Raw genomic sequence first — 22,715 nt, forward strand, 5'->3', positions numbered from 1 at the left:
GAAACATTTCAATAGTTATTTTTTGTTTGACAGGAGGAAGGGAAATCTCTGTAAAAGCTCTGTGATCTGTCCAGACTGCAAAATACTTTCTTAGATTGATGTGGTCAACCATATAGCATTCTTAAATACCAACCAGATGTCTTGTCAACATTGCACAACCCTATCATTTAGCCCATTGGCAAATTAACACTTAGCGAAAAGATACAGAGAGTTTAAAAAACATCTTGAAAAGTTTAGTTGCTGGGGGAGTGATGGTTTTAAAAATATTTTAGTGTTATAACAGATATATTCAGCTCTCTCCCTCTGACCTGGTGAATAACAATGGTGTCATTGCTTGCCAGGTCATGAGATTACAACAGTAGTATTAGACTGTTTTCTCAATTTTAATCGATGTTGTTCCATCATTCCCACTCCAAGGGTGAAGATAAATAGGTGACTTCTATAAACCTTCTGTATGACACAGTGTGGGCTGCATGGTGGCTCACTGGTTAGCACTGCTGCCTCACAGCACCGGGGACCCAGGTTCAATTCCTCCCTCAGGCAAATGTCTGCACAGAGTTTGCACATTCTCACCATGTCTGTGTAGGTTTCCTCCAGGTGCTCTGGTTGCCTCTCATAGTCCAAAGATGTGCAGGTTAGGTAGATTGGCCATGGGAAATGCAGGGTTATAGATTGGGATGCTCTTCAGAGGGTGAGTGTGGACTTAATGGGCTGAATGACCTACTGCCACACTATAGGGATTCTATGACATACAGAAACAGTTTGTTTCATTAATGAGGCCTCTAACCTCTATCCAATATTGTCAGGTAACTTCAAGAACTTTCAAGATGTGAAAGCGTGAGGTGCAAACACATGATTCATCACCAAATAGCACAAAATGTTAATATCCCGACCAAAAGTAAGTGTTCCTGAACAAAGTCGATCATCTTTACCAGAAATGACATCAAAATATCAGAGGACTCCACTACATTTGTATTTATACTGCTTAAGAATGAGGTTCAGTTTTCCAACAACACTTTGGTGCTTCCCATAGCTAACAGGGACAGACGTGTAAATTCATATGTACAAAACCATTGTTAAAAAAAAGTAAATTTTGACTTGCAAACTTCTGTTTTATTCATTCACAGGACATGGATGTCACTGGCCCACTACTGCCCAGTGGGCAGTTGAGAGTCAACCACATTGCTGTAGGTCTGGAGTCACTCTTAGGCCAGCCGGTAAAGACAGAATGCAGTTTCCTTCCTTAATGGATATTAATGAACCAAATAGGTTCCTCTGACAATAGTTGAATGGTCATCATTGGACTCTTTATCCCAGATTTTTATTGAATTCGAATTCCACCATCTGCCAATGCAGGATTTGAAGCCAGATCAACAGAACATGACCTGCAATTAATAACCTAGCAACAATACCACTATGCCATTGTCTCCTCTGCTTTATTCCTGAACTTATATGAATACCATATTCCTGATCAAACTATAACTGGCCAATAGCATTCATGCCACACAAATTCCAGGCAATGACCTCCAAAAAATTTAAGCAAATTTCCTTTGGGATTCAATAACTGAATCTCTAATCATCAGTATCATGGGGTTTACCTTTGAGCTGAAACCTAACAGATTCAGCCTCATAAAAACTGTGCCTACAAAAGAGGGAAGGTGGTGTGGGTTCTATGATTGGCTTATTACCTAAATAAGAAAAGTATTTCCCCACTTTCTTCAAATCACCTATCAAAATGTTATTTAAATGAAGAAAAACTGCAGAAAACCTCAACATAAAGGCACTTGGGGTATTTGTGCATGAAACACAAAGAGCTAGCGCATAATTGCAATAGTCAATCAGAAAGGCTAATGGAATATTGGCAGTTATTACAAGGGGTTTTTTTGAATACAAAATAGGGATGTCTTACTGCAACTGAAAATAGTGGGCAATTTGGTCCTTTTATTGAAGGATAGAGAATATTGCACTGGAGGCAGTTTAAAGAAGGTTCCCCCAAATGAATGGATTGTCATATGAGCAAAGGCTAAACAGGTTGGGATTCTCCTCAATGGAATTTAGAAGAATAAGAGGTGATCTCATTGAAAATACAGGATCTTAAGGAGCATGACAGAGTAAATACTGAGAGAATGCTTCCCCTCATGGGTCAGTCTAGGACCAGAGGCAATGGGCTAGTGGCATCATCATGGGATTGTTAGTCCAGAGATCCAGATAATGATCCCACCATGGCAGATGGTGGCATTCGCATTCAATAAATGATGGCCATGAATCCATTGTTGATTATTGGAAATACACATATGGTTCACTGATGTCCATTAAAGGAAGGAAACCACCATCCTTACCTGGCCTGGCCTATATGTGACTCCAGACCCACAGCAAAGCGGTTGACTCTGAACTGCTCCTGGGCAATTAGGGATGGGCAATAAATGCTGATCTGGCCAGTGACATCCTCATCCCATGAAAGAAAAAAGTCTCAAAATAAAGCAGTGCCAATTTAAGACAGCAATGAGGAGGAATTCCCCTCAAAGGGTTGAGCCCTTGCAAAACCTTGCCAAAGAGGGCTGTGGGGACAGAGTCCTTCTGTATGTTTAAGGCTCACATAGATAAATTCTTGATCAGTTCCTATTTCTTATGGTGTTACGGAAAACTAGCCACCAGGATACATGAACACCAACTAGCCACAAAACGACGTGACCCTCTCTCACTAGTATCCTTACATACAGATGAGGAAGGACACCACTTCGACTGGGACAACACATCCATCCTAGGACAAGCCAAACAGAGACATGCACGAGAATTCCTGGAAGCATGGCATTCCAACTGTAACTCTATCAACAAATACATTGAGTTAGATCCTATCTACCACCCCCTGAGAAAAAGAACAGGAAATGACATCACCACAGGAAATGACATCATCAACCCAAAGAAACCCAAACATATAAATAGAAAGCAGGAATCATGTACACTGCTTTGCCTGAGGCCCGCTGAAGATGTTACCTAGTATGGTGACGAAACGTGTGGAAATGAACCTCCCAGCTCAGCAAGCAAACTTACATCCAGAACCTCAACTTGAGCTACTAATCTTCTCAAAACTCGCTATGATGTTATGGTCCAACAGGTGTATACTGGAATACTCCCCATCTGTCTGGATGAGCGGAGCTCCAATTACATTCCGAACGTTCAATACCACCCCAGGCAAAACAACTCTGCTCTGTGGCACCCAATCCAGCACCTTCAACAATCACTCTTCTCTATCCAAACAGGCAACATCTGCCACCTAGAAGGATAGGATGGCAGCAGCTGAGTGGGCCCATTAACACTTGCAAGTTCCCCTCAATGAAACAATATTAGCGTTCCTCATTGTCACTGGGTCAAATTTCTGGAACTTGCTCCCGAACAGCATTGTGGGAGTATATTAATCCCACAGACTCCAGTGGTTCATCACCACCTTCCGAAAGACAGTTAGAAGTGGGCAATAATTGGCAACAGCGTTGATGATAAACAAATCCTAGAAACAAACAGATTAGTAAATCTTCCACAGCAATGCTAAAAGTAGAATCACAACTGGCAGAGTTTGATGAAGCTCTGTAGAAAAGCTTGCACATTAAACCAATAAAATATTCACAAAACCTTGAATGCATAACGTGTTGCACTCCTCCGCTACAATATTTCCTGCCAAGTCCCACCAAAAACAGACTAAGTTCAAAGTTTCTATGTTCTTAAATGCAAAAAGCAGGCTCTACATTAATTGTGAGGCACATAAACTGAATATAAGCTGAGGGCCTCTATGTGTACAAAATAATGCAGGCTTGTTCTACCCTCCAACTCCAGTTAGACACAAGATGAGTGCCACATATTCATTTATTTTAATCACATTTTAAATAAGGTAGACAGCCCCTAATGATTACTCCACTATTCGATAAGCTCTTGTTCGACCTGATCTTGAACACAACTCTATCATCCATTCTGTCCCGAAAATAATACAATGCGAATCTCTGCACATTGTCATAGAGTTGTAGAGATGTGCAGCATTGAAACAGACACTTCAGCCCTTCAGTCCAACCCATCCATGCCGACCAGATATCCCAACCCAATCTAGTCCCACCTGCCAGCACCCGGCCCATATCCCTCCAAATCCTTCCTATTCATATACCCATCCAAATGCCACATCCTCTGGCAGCTCATTCCATACACGTACCACCCTTTGCGTGAAAAGGTTGCCCCTTAGGTCTCTTTTATATCTTTCTCCTCTCACCCTAAACTTATGCCCTCTAGTTCAGCACTCCCCCACCCCAGGGAAAAGACCTTGTCTATTTATTCTATCCTCATGATTTTGTAAACCTCCATAAGGTCACCCCTCAGCCTCTGACGCTCCAGGGAAAACAGCCCCAGCCTGTTCAGCCTCTTCCTGTAGCTCAAATCCTCCAACCCTGGCAACATCCTTGTAAATCTTTACCCAACCCTTTCAAGTTTCACAACATCTTTCCGATAGGAAGGAGACCAGAAATGCACACAATATTCCAACAGTGGCCTAACTAATGTCCTGTACAGCCGCAACATGACCTCCCAACTCCTGTACTCATTACTCTGATCAGTAAAGGAAAGCATACCAACAGCCTTCTTCACTATCCCATCTACCTGCAACTCCACTTTCAAGGAGCAATGAACCTGCACTTCAAGGTCTCTTTGTTCAGCAACACTTCCGAGGACCATACCATAAATCCTGATAACATTGGGAGTCTCTTTTTGATGAAGGTCAATACAAATGACAAAGTTCCTCATCATTTCCAAAGTGGAGATCAGCCTTTGGGGTGACTTGAGAGGTAAAAGAGTATTTGAGGACCAGGTTCTCAAAACGCGAGGCTAAGGCTGACTTGGCAGCAGTGATCTCGACAATCCTGTATGTTACAGAGACCGAAGCAACCTCCAACTGAAACCTCACAGCACTGGAGAAGTCCCACCTGCTATGCTTTCATACAATCCTCCAAATCCATGAAAGGCAGCCCAACAGCAGCATCCACTGCCAAGCCAACGTTCCCAGCATCAAGGTGTTAATCAATCAAAGGAGGCTTTTTATTTGTATTCCTGACTCCAGAGTGCTGCAGTAACTATTCTAATCAGAATCTGGTTGTGGCAAATAACTCACAGGACAGTGGTCTTCAGGGCTGTTACTACAGATCAAACACATACAGTTCATTCTTATATGTCAATCTTAAGGCTAAAGAAATCAAAGGGTATGGCAGAAAATGGGCAGAGAAGACTGTGTTGGATGATAGGCCATGATCATATTGAAGGGGGAGCAGGTTCAGAGGACTGAAAGGTCTACTCCTGCTCTTGTTTTCTATGTTTACTACAGACACATAGAACTCGCAGTTTGTGAACAACCAAAGTGGTGAAGGAAGGTAATGAGCACATTGAGAGATTTCACCGGGAACATGCTGAGGTGAAGTCCAGGCATCGGAGGGAGAATGCAAACCTCTCAATAACACATCTACCTGACCCTCCAAGCACATTACCATTGCCCTGTGTGTGGCAAAGTCTGCAGATCATACACTGGTCTTTAGAGCCTCCCCATCAAACACACACAAACACTAAACACATTTGACTCCTCAAGCCTGCTGCACCATTCAATAAGATTATAGCTGATCATTGAGCTCAATCCCATCCCTAATGCCCCCCATATCCTTGTTCATTTCACCCACAAGAGCTGCATCTACCTCCTTCCTGAAAACACACAATGTTATAACCGGAACCATATTCTGTGCTAGTGAATTCCATAGACTCACCACACTCTGAGTGAAGACATTTCTCCTCATCTCAGGCCTAAAAGATTTACCCCTCATCCTTAAACTATGACCCCCTGGTCCTGGACTCCTCCACCGTCGGGAACATCCTTCCTGCATTTAACCTGTCTAGTCCTGTTAGAATTTTCATTGGTTTCCACAAGAAACCTCCTCATTCTCCCAATATGCGGGGAATACAATCCGAACAGGCTCATTCTCTCCTCATACATCAGTCCTGGAATCAAACAGGTAAACCTTCATTGCATTCCCTTTACCGCAAGAACATTGTTCTTCAGATAAGCAGATCAAAACTGCACACTGTATTGCAGGTGTGGCCCCATCAATGCTGCAAGACATCCTTGTCCTTAAATTTGAATCCTCTCGCTATGAAACTATCAAACTGAAGTGGAGGTGAGTCATCCTTAATCCATTCCCCCCGGAGGATCCTAAGAGGAAATATTTTTAAAAAGTCCAAGCATTCTTCCACCTGAGCCCTCAATATATCTAATGACACAGTCTGCAGAGCTCTCTAGGGTAAAGAATTCAATGGATTTTTGTTTTACTTATTCATGGGATATAAATAGCACTAGTAAATCTAACATTTAATGTCCATTAAAAAATGTCCTTGGAAAGGTGATGCTTAAGGGTCATTGTCAATCTGCAGCAGATGTTGTGCACTCACAGTGTGTTTAGGGAGTGAGATCCAGGTTTTTTAGAGAGTGAGAGCCAGGTTTTTTAGGGAGTGAGAGCCAGGCTTTTGACCCAGCAATGCTGAGAAAACAGTCAGAAAGTTCCATGTCAGGATGGTGAATGCATTGCAGGGAAGTTTGCAAGTGCTTGTGCGCCCCCACCCCATGCCTGCTTCCCTTGTCTTTCTCAATGGTCAGTATTGAGGGATTGTTGCTGAAGGAGGTCTGGCAAGTGGCTACAGAGCATCCTGTGGGTTATGCACACTGCATAACCTGATTCCTGATGAAGGGCTTATGCCCAAAACGTCGAATTTCCTATTCCTTGGATGCTGCCTGACCTGCTGTGCTTTAACCAGCAATACATTTTCAACTATGCACACTGCAGCCACAATGTGTCATTGGTATAGGGAGTAGATGCTGAATGTATTAATAGTGTGCCAATCAAATAGCCTGCTGTCTCTCCTGAATGGTAGTAAATTCTTAAGTTTTATTGGAACTGTTACAATGCAGGTAATTCAAGAGTATGCTATCACATTCCTATTACATGCTTTATAGATAGCAGACAGGTTTTGGGAAGTTAGGAGGCGAGCAGGATTCATTGCCTCTGCTGACCGAATCCTTTAGCCAATGCATGGTTAACCTAGTTCAATTTCTGGTCAATGCCCTCCCCAGGATGCTGATGGCAATGGATTCAGCAATGGGAAGGTCAAGTGGAGATGGTTAGAGACTCTATTGTTGGGCACGGTTATTGTCTAGCTCTCACATGGCATGGACGTTCCTTGCTGCATGTCAACATAAACGTGAATGTTGTCCAGCTCTTACTTTTATGCAGACATGGACAGCTTCAGTATCTGAGAAGTTGTGACTAGAACAGACACGGTGCAGTCAGTGAGCATCCCTGCTTCAGACCTCACTGAAAATCATTGATGAAGCAACTGAAGTTGTTTGGGCCCAAGACTGGAATCTGAGGAAGTCTTACACAGATGTTCCGGAGCTGGGAAGAATAACTCCAACAAGCACAATCACCACGTGAGGTATGACGAGTGAAGATTCTCCCCACAAGTCCCCCTGAGCAATTTTCCTCATGCTCCCTGATGTTAGATTTAGTCAAGTGCAATTTTGATGTCAAAAGTAATTATTTTCAGTTGCCCTGTTGGAACAAGACTCTAAGAAAATCAGGAAATGACTGGTCCTGGTGGGACTTCATTCCTCCTCATTTCAGTCTTAACACGATAGGTACTTATCCTGAAATTATATCCTCTAAGTTCAGAGACACCCACAACAGGAAACCTCATCTCAGCATCAAACCACACTATCAGGATTTTACAAATGGGAATAGGACCATCTCTTAATCTTTTGAACTCCAATGAGGATAGACCCAAACTGCTCAATTTCTCCTCATATGACAACTCCTTCATCCCAGGAACCAAACTCACGATTGCCTTCAACACAGGCTTACCCTTCCACAGATAAGGTGGTACAAACTATGTACAGTACTCTAAATAGGTCTTATCAATGTGGACATTCAAAGCAAGATTTTCTTAATTAAATATCACAGCCTCCTTGGAATAAAAACCAAACATTCCATCCACCCTCTTGGCAGTGCGGAGGAACACAGGAATCCACAGATCCCTCCAAATTGCCACCTAAATTGACAGGGTTGTTAAGAAGGCGTATGGGGTGTTGGCATTCACTCGCAGGGTGATTGAGTTTATGAGCCACGGGGTTATGGTGCAGCTCTATTGAGCCCTGATTCGACCACACTTGGAATATTGTGTTCAGTTCTGGTCACCTCTTATAGGAAGGATGTGGAAGCTTGGGAGAGGGTGCAGAGGAGATTTACCAGGATGCTGCCTGGACTTGGGGGGGCATGTCTTAAGAAGAAAAGTTGAGGGAGCTTAGACTTTTCTCATTGGAGTGAAGAAGGGTGAGAGGCAACTTGGAGATGGGCACAATGAATCAGTGGTTAGCACCACTGCCTCACAGCGCCAGGGACCTGGGTTTGATTCCACCCTCGGGCAACTGTATATGTGGAGTTTGCACATTCTCCCTGTATCGACATGGCTTTCCTTCCATAATACAAAGATGTGCAGGTTCAATGAATCGGCCATGCTAAATTGTTCACAGTGTTAGTTATTAGTCAGGGGTAAATTTAGGGTAGGGGAATGGGTCTGGTGGGTTACTTTTCGGAGGGTCGGTGTGGACCTGTTGGGTCGAAGGGCCTGTTTCCACACTAGGAATTTGCATTCTAAGAGTTGTACAAGATGATGAAAGGCATAGATAGAGTGAATAGTCAGAGACTTTCCTACAGCGGAAATGGCTATCATGAGGGGAATACTTTTAAGGTGATTGGAGGAAGGGTTAGAGGAGATGTCAGAGGTAGGTTCTTCACACAGAGAGTGGTGGATGTGTGGAATGCACTGCCAGTGGTGGTAGTAGAGTCAGATACATTGGGGACATTTAAGAGATTCTTGGATAGGCACACAGAAGATAGTAAAATTAAGGTTATGTTGGCAAGTTTGATCTTAGAGTAGGATAAAAGGTCAGCACAACATCGTGGACCGAAGGGCCTGTACTGTGCTGTATTGTTCTCTATTCTTGGTTTCTATTCCATTTACACTCCTCATCATTTGTTCTGTTGAAAAGTGAACATATATATTTCATGTACCAAGATACCCAGTAGGGGAAAGTGAGGACTGCAGATGCTGGAGATCAGAGCTGAAAATGTGTTGCTGGAAAAGCGCAGCAGGTCAGACAGCATCCAAGGAACAGGGGAATCGATGTTTCGGGCATAAGCCAAGAAGGGCTTATGCCCGAAACGTCGATTCTCCTGTTCCTTGGATGCTGCCTGACCTGCTGCGCTTTTCCAGCAACACATTTTCAGCCAAGATACCCAGTACCTTTACACCATGACATTCTGTCGTCTCTGTACACTTAAACAATATACTGTTTTTCTATTCCTCTGTACAAAATGGATAACCTTACAATTTCCAAACAGATAGTATCTGCATCAGTTTACTGATCCCTTTGGGGATAGTGTTGGAAAGACAGTGGGCTGAGGAAATGGGAGGGAGTTATGTTGGGTCCAATCCCTACAGAGTTTGCGCCATCATTGCAAGTTTCCGGGGTTTGCCTGGCAAGTGCTTCAGCTGCCTATCGAACATTGACAGGTAGTCAACATTTCAGTAAAAGAATAGAAGGGGGATGTTGGAAATCTGAAAAAAATCAGAAATTGCTGGAGAAATTCAGTAGGTCTGACAGCATCTATGAGAAACAACAAAGTTAACCCTTCAAGTCTAGTGAACCTTCTTCAGAACTGGAACTGGAACTGGAACTGAGTTCCACGGTTGCTGGACTCAAAATGCTAACTCTGACTTCTCTACCCACAGATGTTGCCAGACCTTTTGAGTTCCTCCAGCACATTAGGTTTTGAGGCAATGTTTATACTTGAGGTTCCAACAAGGGGTGCGTTTACAGCACCATTGGCCAAGCGTTGTGGGTGGAGTGCTCCTTACCTCACCCACCACAACACAGAGAGGCTGCCAGCTCAGCAGAAGTGCCCTTTCAGTGGCAGGAATGAGGGGGAGAAGGAGTGGGCAGAGTGGCCATCAAAATCAGATGCACCATCCCAAAAACATCTACCGTTGTTCATGGAAGGTCACACCAACAGATTGGACCACTCAGTTAGAAAAGCTTGTTCCTCTGAAATTTTACTTAAAATGTTCCTCCCTGTTCCCTGCACATGTTGCAATGCCCATGAGGTCTCCTGCGTGCCTGAGAAACTCCCACCACTCCATTGACAGTCAGTGTTGAACAGTGCAGAGAAAGGTCCTTTGATCCATCATGTCCATTCTGGGCATTAAGTATCGAGTCTCATTATTCAGCACTTGGTTCATAGCATTGTATATGATGGTGCTTCAAGTGCTCAGCTAAACACTTATAGAGTCATACAGTACAGAAATAGACCTTACAGTCCAACTCATCCACACCAACCAGACATCCCAATCTGACCTAGTTCCATCTGCCAACATTTGGCACAAATCCTTCTCACTCATATTACTCATCCAGGTGCTTTTTAAGTACTATAATTGTATCAGTCTCCACCATTTCCTCTGGCAGCTCAGTCCACACATGTACCACCCTCTGCATGAAAAAGGTTACCCCTCAGGTTTTTTAAAAAATCTTTCTCCTCTCACCCTTAACCTATGCCCGCTAGTTTTGGACTCCCTCACCCGAGGAAAGGGACCTTGGCTATTCACCATATCCATGCCCCTCATGATTTTATAAACCTCCGTAAGGTCACCCCTCAGCCTCCGGCACTCCATGGAAAAGCCCCCACCCTATTCAGCCTCTTCTTGTAACTCAAGCTCTCCAATCTCGACTATATCACAGTAAATCATTTCTGCACCCACTCAATGTCCTTCCTACAGAGGGGGCGACAAGAATTATACGCAGTATTCCAAAGGTAGCTTCACCAATGCCCTGTACGGCCACAAAATTACATCCCAACCCCTGTACTCAATGTTCTGACCAATTAAAGCAGCACTGCCAAATGCCTTCCTCACTACCCTGTCTATCGCAACTTCAGTCTCAAGGATCTATACACATGTACCCCTATGTCTCTTAGCTCAGCAACATTCCCCAGGGCCCTCTCTTCAAACGTATAAGTCTGAGCTTAATTTATTTTACCAAAATACAACACCTAGTCCAGAAATGTGCAGGTTAGGTAAATTGGCCATGCTAAATTACCCGTAGTGCTAGATGCAGGGGAATGGATCTGGATGGGTCCTCTTCGGCGGGTCGAAGGCCCTTTTTCCACACTGTAAGTAATCTAATCTAATCTAACATTTACCTAAATTAAACTTCATCTGCTACTCCTCAGGCTAATGGCCCATCTGATTAAGGTCCTGTTATACTCTTAGATAATCTTTTTCACTGCCCACTCCACCAACAATTTTGGCGGAATCTGCAAACTTACTAACCATGCCTCCTATATTCACATTAAAATCATTTAAAACCATCAAAAAACAGTGGATCCAGCACTAATCTTTGTGGCACACCATTGATTATAGGCCTTTAGTCCAACTAGTCCTCCACCATCACCCTCTATCTCCTACCTTTAAGCCAATTTTGTATCCAATTGACTAGCTCCCCTGGATCCAATGTGATCTAACCTTACTAACCAGTCTACCATGTGGAACCTTATTGAACGTTTTGCTGAAATCCATGTAGACGTCTACCACTCTGCCTTCATCAATCTTTGTCACTTCTTCAAAAAACTCAATCAAGTTAGTGAGACACAATTTCCCACACACAAAGCCACGTTGACTATACCTAATCAGTCACTGCCTTTCCAAATGCATGTAAATCCTATCCCTCAGAATCCCTTCCAACAACTTACCCACCACTAACATCAGGTTCACTGGTCTATAGTTCCCTGGCTTTTTCTTGCAATGTTTCTTAAATAATGGCACCACATCAGTCAACCTCCTTACCCTTAATTTATTTCTTAAATATTGTTAAGGTTCCCACCTTGACTGATGAGTTCCACATACTCACCACCCTCTGGGTCACAACTTAGAACATAAAACATAGAAAAGTACAGCACAGAACAGGCCCTTTGGCCCATGATGTTGTGTTGAGATTTAATCCTAATGTCAAATATAGTAACTTAACCTACGCACCCCTCAACTCACTGCTATCCATGTGCATGTCCAGCAGGTGCTTAAATGTCCCTAATGACTCTGCTTCCACCACCACAACTGGCAACGCATTCCAGACATTCCCAACTCTCTGCGTAAAGAATCTACCTCTGACGTCTCATTTATACCTTCCTCATTATATCTTCAAACATGACTCCTCATACCAGTCAATCCTGCCCTGGGGAAAAGTCTCTGGCTATTGACTCTATCTATTCCTCTCATTATTTTGTACACCTCAATCAGGTCTCCTCTCTTCCTGCTTCTCTCCAGAGAGAAAAGTCTGAGCTTATTCAACCTTTCTTCATAAGGCAAGCCTTCCAGTCCAAGCAGCATCCTGGTAAACCTTCTTTGCACCCTCTCCAAAGCCTCTGTATCTTTCCTACAGTATGGCGACAAGAACTGGACACAATATTCCAAGTGTGGTCTCGCCAGGGACTTGTAGAGCTGTAGCAAAACCTCACGGCTCTTAAACTCGATCCCTCTGTTAATAAAAGCCAAAACACCATATGCTTTCTTAACAACCATATCGACTTGGGTGGCAACTTCGAGGGATCTATGTACTTGCACACCCAGATCCCTCTGTTCCTCCACACTGCCAAGGATCCTGTCTTTAATCCTATATTCAGCATTCCAGTTCGACCTTCCAAAATGCATCACTTCACATTTATCCAGGTTGAACTCCATCTGCCATTTCTCAGCCCAGCTCTGCATCCTGTCTATGTAGTGCTGCAGCCTGCAGTAGCCCTCGATACTATCGACGACTCCTCCAATCTTTGTGTCATCAACAAATCTACTAATCCACCCCTCAACATCCTCATCCAAGTCATTTATAAAAACTACAAAGAGCAGAGGCGCAAGAACAGAGCCCTGCAGGATGCAACTCAACACTGACCTCCCGACACAATACTTTTCATCTACAACCACTCTCTGCCTCCTGTCCACCAGCCAAATCTCCCTGTATCCCATACTTCCTGACTTTATGAATGAGCCTACCATGGGGAACCTTATCAAATGCCTTGCTGAAGTCCATATACACCACATCCACTGCTCAACATTCGTCAACCTGTCTTGACACCTCCTCAAAGATCTCAATAAGATTTGTGAGGCATGAACTGCCCCTCACAAAGCCATGCTGACTGCCTTTAATCACATTATGCTTTGGCAAATAGTCTTATATCCTATCCTTCAGGATTCTTTCCAAAACTTTGCTGACCACAGATGTAAGACTGATTGGTCTGTAATTGTCAGGGATTTCGCTACTCCCCTTTTTGAAAAGAGGAACAACATTCGTCTCCTTCCAATCCTCCGGTATGACTCCCGTGGAGAGTGAGGAGGCAAATATCCTCACCAGCGGCTTAGCAACCTTACTTGTTTTCTGGAGTAGCCTAGGATAAATCTTCCCTGAAATAAATTCTTCCCTAAATGTCCATTAAACCTCATGTCACTTACCTTACATCTATGTCTCCTGATTATTAATGTCTCCGCTAAGGGGAAGTGCTTTTCACTGTCCAGGTATTTTTGAATCAATGTGCTTGGATAAGTCAAGACACACTTCTGGAGCAGATGGCACTTTAACCCATGCCACCTTGCTCAGAGGTAACTACAAAAGCACCTTAAATTAGTAATCAGTTGTTTTTGCCCTTCATAATGTTGTACAGCACAATCAAATCATCCACTAGCCTCCTCTGCTCTAAGGAAACCAACACCAGGCTTTCGAGTTTCTCATCATACCTTGATTACTCCAACCCAGGTGAACCACCTCTACAGCCCCCTCCAGTACACTCACATGATTCCTAGTGTACTCCATCTGTGGCCCAAATTAATGCCATTCCATCAAACTCTCCCTGCTCTTGTACTCAGTGCCTCGTCTGGTAAAAGGAAAGCATCCATAGGACTTCCATCTGTCTTATGGCCTTCAAGGATCTGTGGACATACAAAACAAGGTTCCTCCGAACTTCTATACTTCTTATGTTCCCACTATTTATTGTCTACTCCCTCGATTTGTTAATCTGCCCGATCTTACACTTCTCAGGATTAAATTCATTTGCCATTGTTCTCTTCAGCTGATCAGCCTGTCTATATTGGCCTGTGGTCTAAGGCTTTCCTTTCTTTATTTACTATTCCACCAGTTTTCATGTAATCTGTGATCAAATCTTTTACATTCATGTCTAGATCATTAATGTACGTGACAAACAGCAAAGTCCCCAGCACCCAACCCTGTGGTACACCATTAGATACAGGCTTCCAGTTACAAAAACAACATTCGACCATCACCCTTTGACTCCTGCCACTAAGTCAATTTTGCTCCAAATATCTCTGGCTTTTCCCTTTTGACCAGTTGCGACACTTTGTCAAAAGCCTGATTGAAGGCCATGTCGACCATATCAATTGTACGATCCTCATCAACACACCTAGTCACCTCCTTTGTAAGCTGTCAAACATGATCTTCCCCTGACAGAGCCTTGTTGACTATCCTCAATTAATCCTGGACTCCAAGTGGAAACTAATTTAGTCCCTCAGAATTCTTTCCAATAGCTTCCCTGATGTCAGATTCACTGGCTTATTCTTACCCCCCTTCACTGACTCTGGTTCTCTGGCATCTATCCTGAGGAGGAGCCAGAGAGGATTTGAAAATAATGTCAGAACCTCTACAATTGCCTCCCTTGATTCCCACAGCAGCCTGGAATATAACTCATCTGAGCCTGGGGATTTCTCCAACTCTATACTGCTAAAACCTCTTGTTCACGTTGGTGCTGTTCGAATCCTGGGGAAACAGGCACTTCGGCCCAACAAGTCCACACCAACCCTCTGAACAGTAACCAATGCAGACCCCCTACCCTATTATTTTACATTTACCCCTGATTAATGCACCTAACCTACACATCCCTGAACACTACGGGCAATTTAGCGTAGCCAATCCACCCTTACATGCACATCTTTGGACTAAGGGAGGAAACTGGAACACCCAGAGGACATCCACGCAGACATAGGGAGAATGCATAAACTCCACACAGACAGGTGCCCGAGACTGGAATCGAACCTGGGTCCCTGGCGCTGTGAGCCATTGTGCCGCTCACTGTTGAGAGGCCTGAGCTCAGTTGGCAGAATGAGGAACCAATCACTGTCGAGAATGGCAGAATCAGAGAGTGCAAACGAGGAGGACACTTCCAGGAATGCCAATCTACCCAACACAAAATCTGATTGAAGATTTGTAGCTCGGGTATCCGTTGTTGTGGTTCTGCTCGCCGAGCTGGAAGTTTTTGCTGCAAACGTTCCGTTCCCTGGCTAGGGAACATCATCAGTGCTGTTGGAGCCTCGTGTGAAGCGCTGCTTTGATGTTTCTTCCGGTTTTGTTGGTTTGTTCTTGCCGCTTCCGGGTGTCAGTTTCAGCTGCAGTGATTTGTGAAAAGAGTAGGCCTGGGATCCCAATTGCTCCTGAGGGCTCTATCCCAAAGCCCATTGGAAAATTTAGCCCATCTTTCCCACAGCTTGCATTCCCACCTATCGTTGAATGGTCGTCAAATTTGACTCCAAATCACTTAGTCCCTTCAACCAGTTCACCAAGATCGTCTGGAAAGAGTCTGTAATGAGGCCCTAGCACTAATCTTGTTGACAATTCCCTGTTTTCAGTGTGCAAACCTGCAGATCACCCATTTATCCTAATATTTTACTTTCTGTTTATTACCAGGCTCTCTAACCATACTAATATTTTATGCAAAGCAGTATCTAAGTCAATAAAGATGACAGCAGCAATTTTAAAGATGTTTCAGTATAAACTCTGACATACCAATATAACCATTGCATATATCACTGAATGTTAACAATGTCATCCTCCTAAACTGTAATGTCAGTGACCCTCACTAACATGAGGTCCAAAGACAGAAGCCTTTTCTGTCCAACAGTGGAATGGAGTTGCTGAAGTTCCAACAAGCAACACATACACTGTGAGGTACTGTAACTATGTACATTGTATAAACTGGTCACATACACAGGATGGCAACTTGCCTAAACCACCATGTAGCAAGTACAGTGGTGGTTTGCATAGCCAAATTGCACAGTGTGAAGCTGCTGCCCATCAAACAGAAGACATGGTTATTACAGCTGGATATCTGTCACAGAAGACGACAGAAAAATTAGATCACAGAAACTGGCCATTCATCCCAACCAATCTAGGGCTGGTGTACGCCCAAGCTATTTCAATATCTCTTTATTCGTCCCTCCTCAGACCACCTACTCGGTTCTGACTATTGATGATCTCCATTTCTATTGCAGTCTGGAAGTACACTTCACTGCTCCCTGCCTAAATGTTTCTGCTGCTGTGTCACATAAGATCATAAAACCAGAACAAGTTATCAGTGGAAGTAAGCCATTCTACCCATCGAGTCTGCTCCACTATTTAATAAGATCATGGCCAATCTGAAAATCCTCAACTCCACTTTCAAAGCCTTTGCATTTTTTAAATATAGAACATAGAACATTACAGGGCAGTACAGGCCCTTCAGCCCTCGATGTTGCGCCAACCTGTGGATCCAATCTGAAGCTCATCTAACCTAACTATTCCATTCTCGTCCATATGCCAATCCAATGACTATTTAAATGCCCTTAAAGTTGGTGAATTTACTACCATTGCAGGCAGTGCATTCCATGCCCCAACTGTTCTCTGAGTAAAGAAACTACCTCTGACATCTGTCCTATATCTATCACCCCTCAATTTAAAGCTACATCCCCTCATGCTGGCCATCACCATCTGAGGAAAATGGCTCTCCCTGTCCGCCCTATCTAACCCTTTGATTATCTTATATGTCTCAATTAAGTCGCCACTCAACCTTCTTCTCGCTAATGAAGACACCCTCAAGTCCCTCAACCTTTCCTTGTAAGACCTTCCCTCCATATCAGGCAACATCCGAGTAAATCTCGTCTGAACCATTTCCTTCCTAAAATGCAGTGACCAGAATTGTACACAATACTCCAAACGTGGCTGCACCAGAGTTTTGTACTGCTGCAGCATGATCGCATGGTTCCAAAACTCAGTCCTCCACTAGTAAATGGACTCCAGGATGAACATTACCCATCAACCCCCACCACCCTCTGTCTTCTTTCAGAGAGCCAATTTCAGATCCAAAGCACCAAATCATCCTCAATCCCATGCCTCCATATTTTGTGCAATAGCCTACCATAAGGAATCTTATCAAATGCCTTACAGAAATCCATATACACCACATCAACCACTTTACCTTCATCCACCTGTTTGGTCACCTTCTCAAGGAACTCAATAAAGGTTTGTGAGGCATGCCTTACCCTTCACAAAACCACGGTGACTATCCCTGATCGACTTATTCATCTCTAGATGATTATAGATCCTATTTCTTATAACCCTTTCCAACACGTTACTCACAACCGAAGTAAGGCTCACAGGTCTATAATTTCCAGGGCTTGTCTCTATTCCCCTTCTTGAACAATGGAACAACATTACCTATCCTTCAGTCTTCTGACATTATTCCTGTAGACTAAGACGATTTAAAGTTCAAAACCAAAGGCTCAGCAATTTCCTCCCTGGCTTCCCAGAGAAATTATAGTTTATCTTGTACTTATATAACCTCTCAGCTATCTACAATATTGAAACATAAATCATTTCTTCATTAACTTGTTAAAATCTTCAATCTCCCCTGGTCAAATGACCAAAGTGTCAATTTTTTGCAAGTCTTTCTTCACATTCTTTGCTTCCTTGCAGGTAAACCCCTGATGCCACTTGTGGTCACAGCCACTTGTGGGGTCATCTTTAATTACCTTTTATGACCCCATAATCCCACCATAATGTCTGACCTGAAAACTATCCTAATTCGAGAACATGATACTGGCACATTTCATTTCCTCATATAACAGCTCTCACTGCAGTGAGCTCCCCGGTACACCACTTAGCATCTCCCTTTCCAGCTCCTTCCAGTCTTGAGTATATCAGGCAAAAGCTCTGATGCTTCTTTGTCCAATGGCATATGGCTCTCAAACACAAGTCTGAGTTGCAACTGAGAATATAGATCTCAAATAAAGAAACAGTCTTGTTGCCATAAATGGTGACCATTCAGCAATTTACACCTTCACTCATCGCAGGGATACACACAAAAAATGCAAAAACATTCAGCCATTTTATAAATTGTAATACAATGTTTGATGGGTCAACAGACATAAAAGCTTCATTTTCTTTTCCATATCTTACAACATTCTCCCAATTTTCTCTGCCCAAACTTGGTAATGTTGCATTATAACAAATGGAAGCCTTTAGCTGGTTACTATTCCGAGTAGCAATTGAAACATTACCTAATTTAGCTTTCTTTGAAAGGCTGCAGAAGGCTACATGAAACTGCAGAACAAATCTGACAAGGCTTTCATTTTAGTTTACACAATTGCAGGAGATATATTGTACCTCAGCTAAGCAAAAATCAAGACAATTATTATTTAACCCTCACAATTTTAGTCATGTTTACCAGCTGCAATGTGTTCTCATTTAATTTCACCAAAAATCCTGTTTTTTTTAAAGAAAGAGATGACAAGGTTAAAACTAAAGGAATTATCAACAGTCTGCTTCTGTGCGTTGGAGGGAGCAGCAATTGTGCACTAGTAACAAGCAATTAACTTCAGCAAGATCATCCAGGCACTATCTCTGCACTAATAATAAAAATTATACCAATCTTAGTTGCAGACACAAATCCTTTCATATTCTGGCACCAGTCCAAACCTCTACCCTACATACTGTAGCCTGATATGTCATACTGACCAGCAACTACAGCAGAATGTGCCGTTGATAATAAAATGCAGGGCACCTGGCCAAATTGAACTGAATATCCTGTCATTTCACATCACTCCTAACTGCTGTCATTTATTTTCCCTTTATTTTTTCACAGGGCATGGACATCACTGGGAAGACCAGCATTTCGGAGTTCTACTCCACTGGGAGGCGATGATATAGTTGTAATGATACAGGACTAGTCATCTAGTACCCCAGATTAATGGTCTGATGCCATAGCCCAAATCCTACCGTGACCAATGGCGGAAATTTGAATTCAGCATAAACCGGGAATTAAAAGTCAAATGATGACAATGAAACGGATTTCAATTGTCATTAAAAAGCCACCTGCTTCACCTTTTAGAGAATGAAATCTGCAGTCCATAACTGGGTCTGGTCTACATGTGATTCCAGACTCCCAGCAAAGGGCTTGACTCTTAACTGCCCTCTGGGCAATTAGGGAATGGGCAATAAATGCTGTGCCCAGCCAGGAACACCCACATTCACTGAATGAGGAATGACATTGTCCTTCCTAATTGCCTTACTGGGACAACTGAAGAGAGAGTTAAGAGTCAACTGCATTGCTGGGGGTCTGGAGTTACATGTAGGTCAGACCAGGTAAGGATGGCAGATTTCCTTCCCTAAAGGGCATGAGTGAGCCAGGCAATCATTGATCTGACACTAATTCCAAATATTATAAACTAAATGTAAACAGCATTAGCTATGATGGGGTTTGAATATGCATCTCAAAGTTTTGCTCAGAGACATTCCCAACATGCCAACACTTCCCTGAAATGATTAGTCACAATAGGAAGATTCTGTTGCACGATAACCTCTTAGACATTTCCTTTTTTTTGCCAGACGCTACAACATGGATTGTTCTAAACGAGAGAGTCATGACCTGAAAAGAAAACCACAATTTTGTTTTTTTTTCTCTCTGACCTGAGTGTCAAAGCTATGTTCTGCCGCGTTCGTCTTGCCAAGTAGCAGCTTCTCCCCTTCATTGTCCAAGCCATGCGAAGATTTGAGGGGGATCAGGCTCGAGTACACCGGCTTGGTCGCTTCCACCTTGTTACCCAGCTTCAGGTAGCAAGGCTGCTGCAGAGTCCTGGCGCTGACATTCGGGATAGGGGCAGCAGTGTGGACCGGCTTAGGCAGTCCTGACTTCATTTTCGAGGCCACGAGAATTGCTGGCATTTTCTGTGCCCCCACCCACACTCCTTCCCTTGCTCGACACGTCCTTCGCCTGCGACCCAGCTGCAGCAGCCCTCGGGGAGTAGGAGCTGGGTGCCTGGGAGAGGCAGACTGTACTGCAGCCCCTCTCTCTCTCTCTACAATGTTCGCCCAATGTGGAGCACTTCCTACCCTTTCACTCCTCTATTCCTGTGACTCAGCCAGCTTCATTCCTCCCTCTCGCAGAGGGTTTTTTTTAAAGCAGCTGCTGGAGCAGAATGACAGAGGAAAAAAAAACAAAACGTGATTTCTCACAATCTGCACCCCCTCTTTCTTCCAGCTCTGAAGATCTGCTGATTTTATTTTCCTGGGGATGACCCCCTGCAGTTCCTAAATCACGTCAGTCTCGGCCAAAAATAACATCCCACCTTGCTGGGTTCCTTGGCCAAATCAATGCAGAAAGTAGTGTGTGTGCGTGTGCAGAATTTCCAACCCCTGATAATAAGCCTCCCCAGCGCCTTTCGTCCAGATGCACAGTTTTAATGCGTTAATTTCCAGTTGTCCTTGGACAGAGGCGATGTCCTCAGCCTGACCCAGGGCTAGGCTCAGTCAGACGAACAGGATACCATCCGTGAAAAGTGACAAATCGGTGCACCGACACTGGTAACGATGCAGTATCCTCGCCCTATCCGGACATTTCAAACGCAAGCAACTTCATGTCTGTGCCTCACCTGACAAGGACAGACAGACACAGTCAATTCCTACCGCTTGTCGGTTTAAACGTACACACATCCGTGGCTTATGCTGAAAAGAACACAGTTGAGATCAGAAGGCAAGGCAGTGAATAAAAAAAGAGAGGGGTTCTGACACTACAAACGTCTGATTGGTCCACTTCTCTCAAATCAGGAATACAAAAAAAATCACTGCAAAAAGGGAGTGGCCTAACAGACTGGGAACTGGCAAAGTGTGCCATTATTTCAATGTAGCACAAAAACCATCTGTAGCTCAGTAAGCTCTCTGATATATATATATAAATAAAAGAATGGTCACTAGTTTTGAACTATGACTAAGTCACGTCAGTCTCTTAAGGGAGGGTCTGGGGCTTTTGTGATCGTTTCCCTTCCTCTAAGTCAGGAGGCATGGTACAAATCCCACTTGCTCCTGTGGCGTGTAATAATATCTCTGAATAGGTTGATATGGGGAAAAATCTAGAGGGAGGAGTTCTGTTTCTTCAATGCCCCTAGCTTTGGACCAGAAAAGCCGGGTGTACCCCGCCCGTTGACAGGTTATTTAGAAATCACTGTACTATGAGGGTTAAATGTTGCATATTAAGCCCGGGGAGGGGTAAGTGCCCAGAGATTCCAACCAGCTCACTGTGCGCCTGCTGATCACTGCAGTGCCGACCCTTACCTGGAACCCAGTTCATTCGCGTTCTGGACGAGCGTGCAATTTGCAACAATATTTTAAAAACCCGAAAATAACTGCGGAAACCAGAAACAGAAATTACTGGACAACCTCAGCAGGTCTGTGGAGAGAACCCAGAGGTGATGTTTCGGGACGGAGTGGCCTTTCCTCGGATCTGTTTAAAATGTGTTCGGGGTTTAGTCTGACTAAATGGCAGCTGGAACACACGAGCTTTCCTTCAATGAATGTATGTACATGCGCCTTTCGGGCGCTCTCATCCAAAATGAACATTCGGAACTGGATGTCTCAGTTATTCCTAAAGACAGTGGAGTCATCATCGACATATCTACCTTTGCACATGTTTCAAACCAGAGGATTTAGCTTTTCAAGCCCTACGGTGTATAAATAAATGGTTGAACTCTGAAGTGTTTCATAGTTTGTTACAGAGCTGTGACTCCAGAACTGGTTAGAAATTCTATCTCATTCCTCGTGGAGACATTCACGATTTAAGTCAGAAATTTAAAAACGGATTGATCTTTTTGCAATAGATGCATCCTCCTAGCTATTCAGGGCTGTTCTCTGTATCTCCATGCGCCTTGCCTCTGGAGATGTGCTTTGCTGACCTGTTCTGAAATTATTGCGTTATTGCAAAAGCTGCTTTTTTTTTCAAATATTACCCTTAAACTAAGGAGGGAGACCATAATTTATGGAGACGATCCTTTTATAAGGGAGATGATCTCACGCCTTGATTAATCTGTAACACATTTCAATCAGGGCTAATGGGTTTTACCCTTTACCAGTCACGTGGCAAAAAGAATGATGTCAGCATCATTAAGGCATTTTTAACTCTTTGCTATAAACCTCATAAATCCTGGATTTGTTTTCTTTAATCCATGTCAGTTCCAGTTTACAATGCTCTAGCCCCTTCTAACCTGTGTGATTCCTGGTTTCCATGCCTTAACCACTTTACAGCAGATTTTTCAGAACTCCTGCCCCGACAGTCTAATGGGTTTATCTCCAGCACACTGAACTGCAGCAGTTCAAAAAGGCAGCTCAGCACTGTCTTCTCAAGGGCAGCTAGGAACGGACAATAAATGCTAGCCAGTCAGCAATGACCACATCGCATGCCAAGGTAAAGTTGCCACAGTCTGACTAGACCATCTGGCTGCTCTCTTCATTAAAGAGA

At 43.6% G+C, this 22,715-nt stretch overlaps 1 protein-coding gene across 6 annotated transcripts in view; it reads right to left on the reverse strand.

Moving 5' to 3' along the window:
* nav2a (neuron navigator 2a) overlaps window positions 1–20,149 on the reverse strand; it is a 590,475-nt gene extending 570,326 nt beyond the window's left edge. For all 6 annotated transcript variants that reach the window (XM_060839109.1, XM_060839107.1, XM_060839106.1 and 3 more), the window contains exon 1: window positions 19,895–20,149. In XM_060839109.1, coding sequence (XP_060695092.1) covers window positions 19,895–20,149 — 255 coding nt within the window. The remainder of the gene's footprint in view (window positions 1–19,894) is intronic.
* Between the last annotated feature and the right edge of the window lie 2,566 nt (window positions 20,150–22,715).

The sequence above is a fragment of the Hemiscyllium ocellatum genome, chromosome 18 (assembly GCF_020745735.1).
Source record: "Hemiscyllium ocellatum isolate sHemOce1 chromosome 18, sHemOce1.pat.X.cur, whole genome shotgun sequence".
Taxonomy (NCBI): domain Eukaryota; kingdom Metazoa; phylum Chordata; class Chondrichthyes; order Orectolobiformes; family Hemiscylliidae; genus Hemiscyllium; species Hemiscyllium ocellatum.